Source organism: Lolium rigidum, chromosome 6 (assembly GCF_022539505.1).
Source record: "Lolium rigidum isolate FL_2022 chromosome 6, APGP_CSIRO_Lrig_0.1, whole genome shotgun sequence".
Taxonomy (NCBI): Eukaryota; Viridiplantae; Streptophyta; class Magnoliopsida; order Poales; family Poaceae; genus Lolium; species Lolium rigidum.
Genome location: NC_061513.1, coordinates 253,390,025 through 253,401,756, shown reverse-complemented (window position 1 = coordinate 253,401,756; position 11,732 = coordinate 253,390,025). Strand labels below are relative to the sequence as shown.

The 11,732-nt window shown below is 50.8% G+C and overlaps 1 protein-coding gene across 1 annotated transcript; it reads left to right on the top strand.

Moving 5' to 3' along the window:
- Positions 1–1,126: 1,126 nt before the first annotated feature.
- On the top strand, positions 1,127–1,497 carry LOC124661755 (late embryogenesis abundant protein B19.3-like). The gene is made up of 2 exons (XM_047199631.1): positions 1,127–1,274; positions 1,367–1,497. The coding sequence occupies exons 1-2, from the start codon at positions 1,127–1,129 to the stop codon at positions 1,495–1,497; spliced, it is 279 nt and encodes a 92-aa protein (XP_047055587.1).
- Positions 1,498–11,732: the final 10,235 nt, after the last annotated feature.

The window sequence follows — 11,732 nt, the reverse complement described above, 5'->3', positions numbered from 1 at the left end:
CACTTCTCTCGTCTAAAAAATTCTCTTTTCTTGTCTTGCTTCTTCCCTCTAATCTCTATGGACTATATTTTTTTAACTCTCTAAGTTTTCTCCCACTAGTTAAATCCAGTTCAAACGGAAGCAAACTGCAGCTGCCCAAGGTGCTTATGAAGAGAACCATTGGCATGCATCACAATTCTATGTTGATTTGTTTTTCTTTTCTGCAAGAATTGTATTTTTTTTTTACTTTATAGGCAATTGGCCTTCCTTTTGTTTTGTGCCATGCTCCGCCACGGGTTGCGGCGCTCTATAGAAGCATCCACGTGCTCTTCGAGGAGTTCAATGTAATATGTTTATTTGTTTCGATGGCCAAGCTGGTCCCACCCTTTGTAATAGGGCTTAAGTAATACAGAGAGAAGTTTGCTAAAAAAACTCACCCAAGGGTCCAAAGCCACGTATATACCTCCTTTGGGTTGTACGCGATTATATATCCACGGTACCCAAAAATATTTGGAAAACGTTTTAGGGTCTCCGAGTAGAGATGTTCTTATGCACTATGAAAAGTGCTCACTTCAGACATCTCGCGGGTCATTGATACAATGCTAACTGATGGCTTCTCATCAAAGTGAGTGTCATATTCTATCATCAGATTTTAGGAAGATCAAGTTTGAGCATTGTAGCAGACAAGCAACAAGATGGGACATGAGCTTGCTAGGTATAATTTTCTGAATCGTCTCGGTTGTTTTTTTGGACGATAAACCTCTAGAGTTTTTTTTTACTTTTAAAACTCACGAGGATGTAAGTTTGTTAAGATATCAATAAAACTCGTACTCTAGTATGGTTTTTGTTTTTTTACAAAAAGAAAAAGCACACCCAAAGGCCCAAAGGTTCCACGTACGTCCTCCTGTCACCACGTGGCGCCCGCATGCAGGCCCGCCACGCGGAGCTGCGGTGAAAGACGGTGGCGGTAACAGCGCATCGCCGCCGGCAGCATGCAGCGTCCACGTATGCAGACCGCACCGCCGTTGGCACCTACATAAGCGTCCTCCGGCCGGTGGCGGGGCATAGCATACCATCAGCAGCTAGCCAGATCGTATAGCTAGCCTTGACGAGCAGAGCAGTAGGCTGACCGCCAGTGGAGAGGACGATGGCACAGCAGGTGGAGAAGGCGGCGGAGCTGCAGGACCCGGAGATCCGGGCGGAGCTGGACCGCCTCGCCCGCGAGGAGGGAGAGACCGTCGTCAAGGGCGGCACAGGCGGCAAGACCCTCGAGGCGCAGGAGCGCCTGGCCGAAGGTATTTATACGTTCATCGTGTTGCCGTATATATATACTATGTATTATACGTGCTGTTCTATAACTTTGTTCTTCGTGTGTTGCTGCGTGCAGGGCGTAAGAAGGGAGGGCGGAGCCGTACGACGGAGTCCGGCAACGAGCGCGCCGAGGAAGACGGCGGCGTGGTCATAGAGCCGGACGAGAAGCTGCTCGAGGAGGTCAAGAAGGACCTCGGGCGCCAGTGAGCGAGCACTAGCAGCACGGTCGACAGCACCTCCAGTCCACCACTATATGTCTATATACTCTACTCTTAGTACTCTAGTTAGTCGTGTGTACGTATCTACAATAGCAGTATCATATATAGGCGTATCGATGGATGTACGCTTGTAGTATAGTCTAGTGCATGCATGTCGTACGTGTTAGTAACGGATATGCAGGCACATGCAGCTGGCTACACAATTTTGTAATTTTGGTCCCTGTGCTCTAGCCGTAAGCCCGTCCCCTCGTCCCCTTTATATACGTGTCTTAAAGATATATGTAGTCCGTATAAGAGCGTGCGCTCAAAGCGTGATCTATGTACTCTGGTTACATCATTTTGTCATGTATATACATGTAACCATGATCCTCGAGTATATAAGGAAGCTTCTGGAAGAATTGTTTCTATTGAAGTTCCTTTCAATGATTTCTCTTCTGTCCACGATCTTCTGAAAGAACTGATATTAGTTGTCACCATTGATTTTTCTTCTATTCACGGTCTTCTGAAACAAAATACCTTATATGCCTTATATTATTGGTTTTGCTATGTCTCAGTCAACTGAGATTTTCTTAAGTCTAAGTCACTTACAGAAATGCTTTGAGTTGCACTTTTCTGTTAAAAAAGTGCAATTGCACTTTTCTGACAGAAATGTGCAACTGCACTGAGTTGCACATTTCTTTAAACTGTAGTTGCACTTTTCTGAGTTGACTGAGACTTAAGAAAATCTCAGTCAACTGAGACATAGGCACACCCTTATATTATAGGATGCATAAAAATAATAAAATCTGACATCTATATATTAATGAACAGTGCAAGATTTTAAAACCTCAAAATCAAGGGACGGCAGGATATACCCATCGGCCCGGTCCAGAAAGCCGAACGGCTCGTGTATTCGACGGCGTGAAGCAACATCGAGGTCTCCTGGGCTTTGGGCTCGAACCGCCCAAGCGGTACCTAGTATTTGGGAAAAGTGAATACCATTCGTGCATAATACAGTGAGGCCACCGGGATTGGCCCGGCCTAGTTACAGGATAGTAGATGCTCGCCCATGTGCGCAACCGCCTTTCAAGGAGCCTCGGCGGTGGTCTACCCGGGGAGAATGGACGCCGAGACACTTGAGGCTTTGGCGTGTCGGGAGGCAGTGTCCCTGGCCCTCGACATTGGAGCACGAAGGGTGAAGGTGGCGAGTGACTGCAGCAACGTCATCGCAAGCTTGGAGCAGGGAACCTTTGGGGTCTATGCTCAAATTATCAAGGACATAAACGAGTCTAGATGTAGTTTCGATGTTTTATCTTTTGTTCATGAGCGTCGGCTGTCTAATAAAGAGGCTCATAGGTTAGCAAAGAGTAGTGTGTTTTTGAACCAGGGGCGCCATGTCTGGCTTCTGGAACCACCAGTAGGTGTGTGTAACCTTGTAACCTCTGAAGTTTGAATGGAGGACGAGGTTTTCTCAAAAAAAAAAAAAAAAAAATGTGCGCAACCGCCTTACCGCCGCCGCTTCCCCGCATCAGCACACTCGCCGGAAGAGGGTCAAGTGCGGCCGTCGACATGTATGTCAAGCGTATCCGAACCTTCGGCGACGACCAAGTTCCCGGTGTCACAGAGGCGGAGGCCATGGAGCGGGACATATGCACCCTGCTCGATCAAATCCATGGATTCTACAAGGCGGCGCTCAATCGGCTGCCGGTAAAGAGGGTTCCCTCACTGGCGCCGCGCCTTGTCGAGGCCGGCGTGTGCCTCGGCTACCTAGACCCAGTCTCCAACATTGTCATCAACACCATCTCCTATTCCCCTTCGGCCCCGTTGCCCAGCACAGAGGAGGATGTACTGACGAGGAAATCGATCTTGTCCAAGATCATCACCGACACCGACGACCACAGAGTCTTTGAACTACCGCTGTGCCCATAGACGGCAGAGAGCATGACGGTCGCGCGGCGGTCGCTGGAAGGTCTGGTGAGCTTCCTCATCTTCCACTACCGCTACCTCCCGGAGGCGGAAGCCCTGCGCTACCTGCGGCTGGCCGGGGCTGACCTCCTCGTCGCCGTGCGGCTTATCGACCAAGATCGGAGCAAGAGCACGCCTTCAGTGTCCGGCGCTGGCCTGCTTCACGGCAAGCCCACGTTCGATGTGACCTCCCCTGCAGCCAAAATAGCCCTGATCTGTGCAGCCTCCTCTACGAGGCACCCCGAGCCAGCCATCCTGGTCAGCTCGTCAATGTCAGTGGCATCTCGGCTGGTCGAGGTCTCTAAGTTTCTCCAGGATTATGACTGCCTCTCCGCTGAAAACGTCCGTTGCCTCCACCAATTGGTCAGGCAGGCGCCTCAGGATATGGACACCATGAGCAAATGGCGTCCCTTGCATCTTGCTGGTGTACGTCTCGCCAATGGGAAGAGGAAGAGGAAGCTAAAGGAGAAAAAGATGAAAGAGAAAAAGAAGAGGAGGAAGGAGGTGGAGAGGACATTTGGATATACAGAGGCTCTGAAGCTGTTGCTTCTCGACAAGATCCATGGACTCTACCTACAGGCTATTTCCAGGCTATCCGGGGATGGCTTGTGCAACGGTCTCCGCCACAGCATCCTCAAGTCTGGCTATTGCTATGGCCCAATGGATCCTGTCTCAAACATCATCCTCAATACCGTCTGGTATGACTCCACATTCTCCAGACACCACGAGTTTGAGCTTGGCTTCGAGGTTGACATGATATGCACCAATGCTCTGATGCGCATCGAATGCTGCTCTCTCTATGGTCTCCTCGCATTCATCCGTGCCTACTTCAGCTCTCTAACAGAGCACGATGCCATAAGGTACCTGCTCATAAGCAATGCTGACATTTGGTCAGCCATTAAGATGGCAGAAGTGGATGGCCATGCTATGTGTTATGACCACGACGGCTATAAGGAAGCAGCGCTTGCTTCATGGCACCCCGACCCCGATGCTCTGGTAAAATTCTTTTCATCATCCATAATCATGGAACCCACTGAATCATGTGTGCCGACTCGTGCACTTACGAACTGTGCAATTGAACGCCTCACAATGTTGATTTCACCCAAATCTTCATCTACCAAATCTGAGGACCAGGTTCAGCAACACGATGATTTGTCCCTAAGCTCGGAGATCTTTTCCGAAAACCAGAAAAGGTTCATTCGGAAGATTCAAATGAAATTTAAGTCTGACCAAGGATTCTTTGTCAGGAAGGTCAATGCTGCGTTGTTCAACTACAGTCAGGAAACAGGGGTTTGTGTGCCTTTGCTTTTGTTACTGTATTTGTTTTATTGATTCCTACTACATGCACTTCATTACTTCCTGCCATTTGCTTAAATCTCTTCTTATTGATCTGCTCCCTCTTCTGTCTTGCCGTGTGTAGGTGCAGTATGAACTTCAGGTTATTTGCGGTGTGAACCCTGTTGTGGTTGAAGGTGCTAGTGTTGCCCTTTTTAAGAAAAGAGGCAAATACGAGTACTCTCATATCAACTTCTGGGCAACGTCCAAGGGATCAAACTTTCCTGCCCCAGACCCAGTTCTATTCTTTGCTCAATGTAGCAATGGTGATAAAGATGAGGGTGAAAGACCATCTACGTGCGTCCCTGTATTGGCTTCCTGGATATCTGATGGTAGTATACTGTGGGCAGAGGTGAGGGCCTAACCTGAGGTAGAAGGAGGCTGCAGGGAGGAACTCTCACACTTAGGGTTACAGAGATAGAAGCACCTTATATAGGTCAGGACAGGGCTGGGCCAAATGGGCCACAACAGAGAACAAGAAGACAGCCCAACAGATACACCAACAGTTATCCAACACTCCCCCTCAAGATGGGTGATAAATGTCAATCATCCCCATCTTGGCACAGGCAAGATTACACTCCTTTGAGCCCAGTCCCTTTGTTAAACAGTCTGCCACTTGTTGTCCAGATCTCACATAAGCCAATGAGATAATCCCTGCATCAATCTTTTCTTTAATAAAGAATCTGTCTATCTCCACATGTTTAGTTCGCTCATGCTGGACAGGGTTATTTGCTATGTTTATGGCAGACATATTATAACACCACACTTTCAGGCTTCCTTGCCTTAAAATTTTCAGCTCTCTTAGAAGGTTTCGTACCCACAACATTTCACCCAGGCCTTGTGACATAGCTCTGTACTCAGCTTCGGCTGTTGATTTCGAGACAACAGATTGTTTCTTACTTCTCCATGACACCAAATTTCCTCCAACAAAAACACAATACCCTGAGGTGGATCTTCGATCATCTAAGCAGCTAGCCCAATCTGCATCACAATATCCATCTACATTTAGGTGTCCATTACTTTTAAACAACACTCCTTTTCCGGAGTGCCCTTCAAGTATCTCAAGATTCTTTGAGCTGCTTCCAAGTGTCCATCCCTCGGATCATGCATATAGCGACTCACTACACTCACTGCAAATGATATATCTGGTCTAGTGTGGCATAAGTATATTAGTCTTCCAACAAGTCTTTGATATTTCTCCTTGTTTATGGGTTCTCCAGACTCTGCTGTGATTTTCGTGTTCTGGTCAATAGGTGTTGAAGCCACACGGCACCCCAGCATGCCCATATCATCTAAGAGATCCAAAGTATACTTTCTTTGAGATAGTTGTTGGGGGGATGACCCCCGGTATGCCAAAGGCATGCCAAACCGGATGGCATGTGCCATCAAGATACCGGTTTAATGTTTATACCGGAACCTGAGGTTAAGAGTTTAGCTAAGTGGAGCTAAGCCGGTATCCCCAAGAGGGGTATACCGGAACCCGGTAAAGAAGATACCGGAAAGGAGAGCCTCGTCGGCAGGATCTGGTCAAAGATTCTCTCCGCAGCTAGAAGACAAAGATGAGCTAAGCAAAGTAACTTTTGACGAAGGGCTGACGATAAAGAGAAGGGTGACGGTCAAAGAAGCCGGAGGACGTCAGCGCCCCTGATTAAAGAGGACTCCGGTGTCATCTATGATTAAAGTAGCTTTGTAAAGTAGTTTGTCTAGTCAAAGATGCCATTAGGGTTTCTTGCCTTGTAAGCCACCCTCTCCCCTATATAAGGAGAGGGGGCAGCCCCTCTTCACGGGCACGTAGCGAAACCATAGAGAGATCAGTGTACTGAGAAACTTGTAACCATGTTGAGATCAATGAAGCTAGCGATCTAGTAAAGAGTTCTTCCTCTTGTCTCTCTTCTTGTATACCTGCCTTTGGTTGTGTTCTTGAGGAGAGCATCCGGAAGTTCTTCCCATCTAATCGCAAACCCTCCCCCGAATCCTCATACGTCCATTCGGCCCCAACTTAAGCCATCCTATGGCATCCGCTCGTTCACCACGACGACGCTTGGCGCCCACCGTGGGGCATGAAGTGGCGCATGCCGGAGTTCACATTCGGGCGGGCCTCCTCGAGTTCGCCGGCGAACGGACGGTGTCCGCGCTCGTGCGTAACTTCTACTCCATCGATTTCATCAACGACAACGCGGGCTGCTTCGCCAACGGCGGCATCTTCCCCAAGAACGGCCGCATCATCGAGTTCGGCAGCCACCGCATCTACTTCGGCACCGTCCCCGTGCGCGCGCCTTTCGCCGGTGCCGGTGGCACCGAACCCGCCAAGATGGCTCCGTGCTGGTCGCGCTCCCGGCAGCGTCGAGGTAATGATGACCGGTGTGGCTGGTGCAGGAAAGGAGGTTGAGGCCGAAGGTGCCGGTCGCGCGGTTTCGACCCGTGCGGCTAAGCCACCGCCGGAGCGCGACGCAGCGCAGCGGGAGCATCATCCGCGCCACCGGCAATGCCTCTCCAAACGGCGATGAACGCGCCGGCAACCCCCATCGCGCAGAACATCGACCCGGCAGCGGCTCAAGCGGAGCCGGAGGCGCAGCGCCTGAGGATACTCGAGAGCGGCAAAGACGTCGTCAAGGCGCAGCGCGAGCTGAACCTAACCGTACGTGAGTATAACGCTGTCCATGGCTTTGCTTCTGTTAGCGCTCATGCTGCTAGGATACCGGAAAACCGGCTTAAGGCTCGCAATCTAGATCGGGATTTGCGTAAGGAAATTCTTACCGGCAAAAGTACCTCTGCATCTGTTAGCATTGTAGAGAAACCTAAGTACAGCAGTCCGGATAAAACAATAAAAGCTGCTAAGGATGCTGTAGATCTGTGTGATTCGCTTACCGGAGAGGCTCTGGCAAAACAACAAGAGCGTGTCAGAGAGCTGCTCGATGCTGTAGAGCTGCAGAACGCTGAGCAGCTGGCTAAGCTGAACAAGGCAATAGCCTCGAAATCCGCGCGTTCAACAAAGAATGCCGGAAGCAAGTCCCATGGGCAGGCCTCGTCCCCCCATCCGGACGAAGAAAAGAAAAAGAAGTGAACGCACGGCAGATGATCGTGTATGATCCGGTCCTTGCCGGTAAACAAAAAGCCGGGCAACACGATGCCGGTAGAAAAAGCCAAGGGGCAGAGCGAGGCTACGCCAAAGAAGGCTATGCCGGAAACAAACATGCCGGTAAACATGAAACCGGGCAAAATTATCCGGCTGCAAGGGCAGCGTATGATGAAGATGAGGAAGAGATGCCTCCACCAAGGTACCGGGCAGCAAGGGCCGCGGCACCGGAACGTTACGATGAAGCCGATTCCAACAGACCGGCAAGCATACCGGAACCCTTTGGGAGAACGCTTGGGAGAGAGATACTTACCGGAACGGGATGCGAGGCACCGTCTGGATAGAGTATACTTGTCAGAAATGATCGAGGAGGAAGGTCCTCCAGGTCCAAAATGCTTTGGCCCAAGGATCATGAGAGAAAAACCACCAGTTCGCAACTTCACGTTGCCCCGTGACACAAAAACATACGATGGCACTACGAAGCCGGAAGATTGGCTCGCGGATTACGTGACCGCGGTATACGTCGCAGGAGGCGGAGGAACCGTAGCCGGAGGAGGAAACCGGCGTTGGGCCGTGAGGATCATACCGTCGTTTCTGGTTGGACCGGCAAGAATCTGGCTAAACAACTTGCCGGCAGGAAGCATAAATGGCTGGCTGGATTTTGAGGAGGCTTTTGTGAGCAATTTCAGCAAGTACCTATCGTGAGGCCAAACAGGCAGCAGCAACTTGCTCCGTGTCCGCAGCCGCCCGAATGAAACAGACCGGGATTATCTGGCCCGGTGGAACACCATAAGGAACTCTTGCGAAGGAGTAATCGAGGCGCAGGCCATTGCTTGGTTCAGCAGTGGGTGCAAAAGAGGTTCGCCGTTGTGGCAAAGGCTGCAGCGGAACATGCCGACAACGTTGGCAGAGATGATACGTGTGGCGGATAACTATGCGTTGGGAGACCCAACGCAGCCGGCAATGCAACCCGAGCCGGAACAGCTACGCCAAGAGCAACACCGGACAACCGAACAACAAGAGGAGGGAAGATTTCCGGATCGAAGGTATGGCCCGCAGCAAGTTGCCGCCGTGCCGGAAGACTCGATGCCGCCGGCAGCCGCGAGGCAAAGAACCGGATCGCAGCCATGGGCGGGTCCAAAGAAACAATGGGTGGAAAAGAAACCCCGGGTCCGAAAAGAAACCGGCAAGAACCCGCAAAATACACCATGGAAGCCGCCATGGACCAAACCATGCCGGTGGCACACACCGAATCCGGCACACCCGTCAAACCATCCGACGAAGGATTGTACCCGGACCAAGTACTTGATGGAAAAAGGGGCGGTAAAAGATACCCAAGGGCGAGGAGGCAATGCAATGATGCCACCACCGGACATGCCGCGGCAGCAGCAGATGCCGCCACCACCGCCGCTTACCGGGCCAAATGCCTTACCGTTGCAGCCCAAACCGGCAAGCAGCATTCAGCAAGTTAACCGGGTGGAACAAGATGATAACCAGCTACCTCCACCGCCACCTTTGGGCCGGAATGTTTACGAAGACCCGCATCCGTGCTGCGTTGTTTTTGTCACCGAGCCGACTGACAGTGCAAAGTATGCACCGCCGCTCCATGGAAGTAAATGCCGTGATGCCGGCAGCGCCTAAATACATGCAAGGGTCCAACCAGGAAATTGCTTGGTCGATCAAGGATCACCCCAAGATCATGCCGAATCCGGTGGATATGCTCTTGTTGTGGATCCAATCATGAAAGGGCCGCAAACTCGAGTGAAGTTCAGCAAGGTGCCGATAGACAATGGCAGCAAGCATCAACATCATGTACAAGCACACCATGCATACGCCGGGCATAACAGTAAAACATGCTTCAGCCAACGCGCACAACGTTCCATGGAATCGTTCCGGGTTTGTCCTGCGCACCGGTTGGAAAAGTCCGGGTGGACGTGTCGTTTGGAGGACGTGACAATTGCCGGGTAGAGAACCTGGAGTTTGAGGTGGTGGATTTAGATAGTCCGTACCATGCTTTGCTGGGGAGGCCAGCGCTGGCGGTCTTCATGGCCTCGACCCACACGGCGTATCTCAAGATGAAGATGCCGGCACCTCGTGGACCTCTGACTGTGGTGGGAAACTACAAGGTCTCGCTGGAAACGGCGTCTCGCCGGATCGAACCTAGCGGAATCGCCGGTGATCGCGGAGGAAAAGAAAAGGATGCAAACAGCTGTTGCGCTGGCTCAGTCCTCACAGTTGAGCTTAGCGGCAATGAGTGCAAGTCTGAGTGCTCCGGCATTCAAGCCAACCAACGAGACAAAGGACATTGTGCTGGATCCGGCTTACCCAGAGCGCACCGTTCGTATCGGTGCCGGCCTTGATCAAGCATAGGAAAGCGCGCTCATCAGCTTCCTCCGTGAGAATCGGAATATCTTTGCCTGGTCAACCGAAGATTTGGTAGGTGTTCCGAGGGAGCTGGCTGAGCACTCCTTGAACGTTCGGAAAGATGCCAAGCCGGTGCGACAACCTTTGCGCCGGTTCGCTGAAGATAGAAGGAAGATCATAGGAGAAGAAGTAACCAAACTGCTTGTTGCCAAGTTCATTGTGGAGGTCACGCACACAGAGTGGCTGGCCAATCCGGTGATGGTTGAAAAGAAGAAAGATGAGAACCTGGAGGCAAAATCACCGAAGGTGTGGCGCATGTGCATCGACTACACCAACCTCAACAAAGCTTGCCCAAGAGACCCTTTTCCTTTGCCACGGATCGATCAAGTGATTGATTCAACCGCTGGGTGTGAGTTGTTGTCCTTCCTGGATGCCTATTCCGGTTTCCACCGCATTCCCTTAAAAAGGAAGATCAAATAAAAACTGCGTTCATTACCCCGCACCGGGCTTACCGCTATATCACTATGCCTTTTGGTTTGCGCAACGCTGGTGCAACGTACCAGCGCTGTATGCAAAAATGCTTGTTTGATCAGATCGGAAAGAATGTGCAGGTGTATGTGGATGACATCGTGATAAAAACTAAGGTAAAAGATACCCTGATCAATGATCTCCGGCAAACGTTTGATAACCTAAGGAGGTTCCGGATGAAACTCAATCCGGCAAAATGCACTTTCGGTGTCCCTGCCGGCAAGCTGCTGGGTTTCCTCGTCTCAAGCCGAGGCATTGAGGTCAATCCGGTAAAGATCCGGCGATCGAAAGAATGACAATACCACAGGATTTGAAGGACATACAAAAGTTTACCGGAAGCTTAGCATCGCTAAGCCGGTTCATAAGCAGGTTGGGAGAGAAGGCCTTGCCATTGTATGCCTTAATGAGAAAATCCGATAAGTTCGTCCTGGACCCTCAGTGCGTACGCAGCATTCAAGGAGCTAAAAACAATGTTAGCTACCGCGCCAATATTGGCTTCGCCGTTGGAAAGGGAACCGATGTTGTTGTACATAGCAGCAACCAACCGGGTCGTGAGTGTTGTTGTGGTAGTAGAAAGAGAAGAGGAAGGAAAAACCGTCCAGAGGCCGGTATACTACCTGAGCGAGGTGCTCTCCTCTCAAAGCAAAACTACCCGCACTTCCGTAAAATGACCTATGGCGTGTTTATGGCCGCCACAAAGCTCAAGCACTACTTCGAGGAACATCCTATGAAGGTGGTGAGTGAAGCACCCATTTCTGACATCATGTGCAACAAAGACGCCAGCGGCCGGATTGCAAAATGGGCGATCCAGATATCACCATACGTGCCGGTGTATGAAAGAAGAGATGCCATAAAGTCACAGGCTTTGGCTGATTTCCTTGTTGATTGGGCGGAGATGCAATACAAGCCGCCGGATCAGAAGATAGAGTACTGGAAAATGCACTTTGATGGATCCAAGCTCAAGGAGGGTCTGGGTG

What these genes read in the sequence shown, in the direction of transcription:
- LOC124661755 (XM_047199631.1), top strand. Translation starts at nt 1,127, where the DNA reads ATGGCACAGCAGGTGGAGAAGGCGGCGGAGCTGCAGGACCCGGAGATC. An exon ending in GCAGGAGCGCCTGGCCGAAG is followed by an intron (nt 1,275 to 1,366) that starts GTATTTATACGT and finishes TGCTGCGTGCAG; the next exon opens with GGCGTAAGAAGGGAGGGCGG.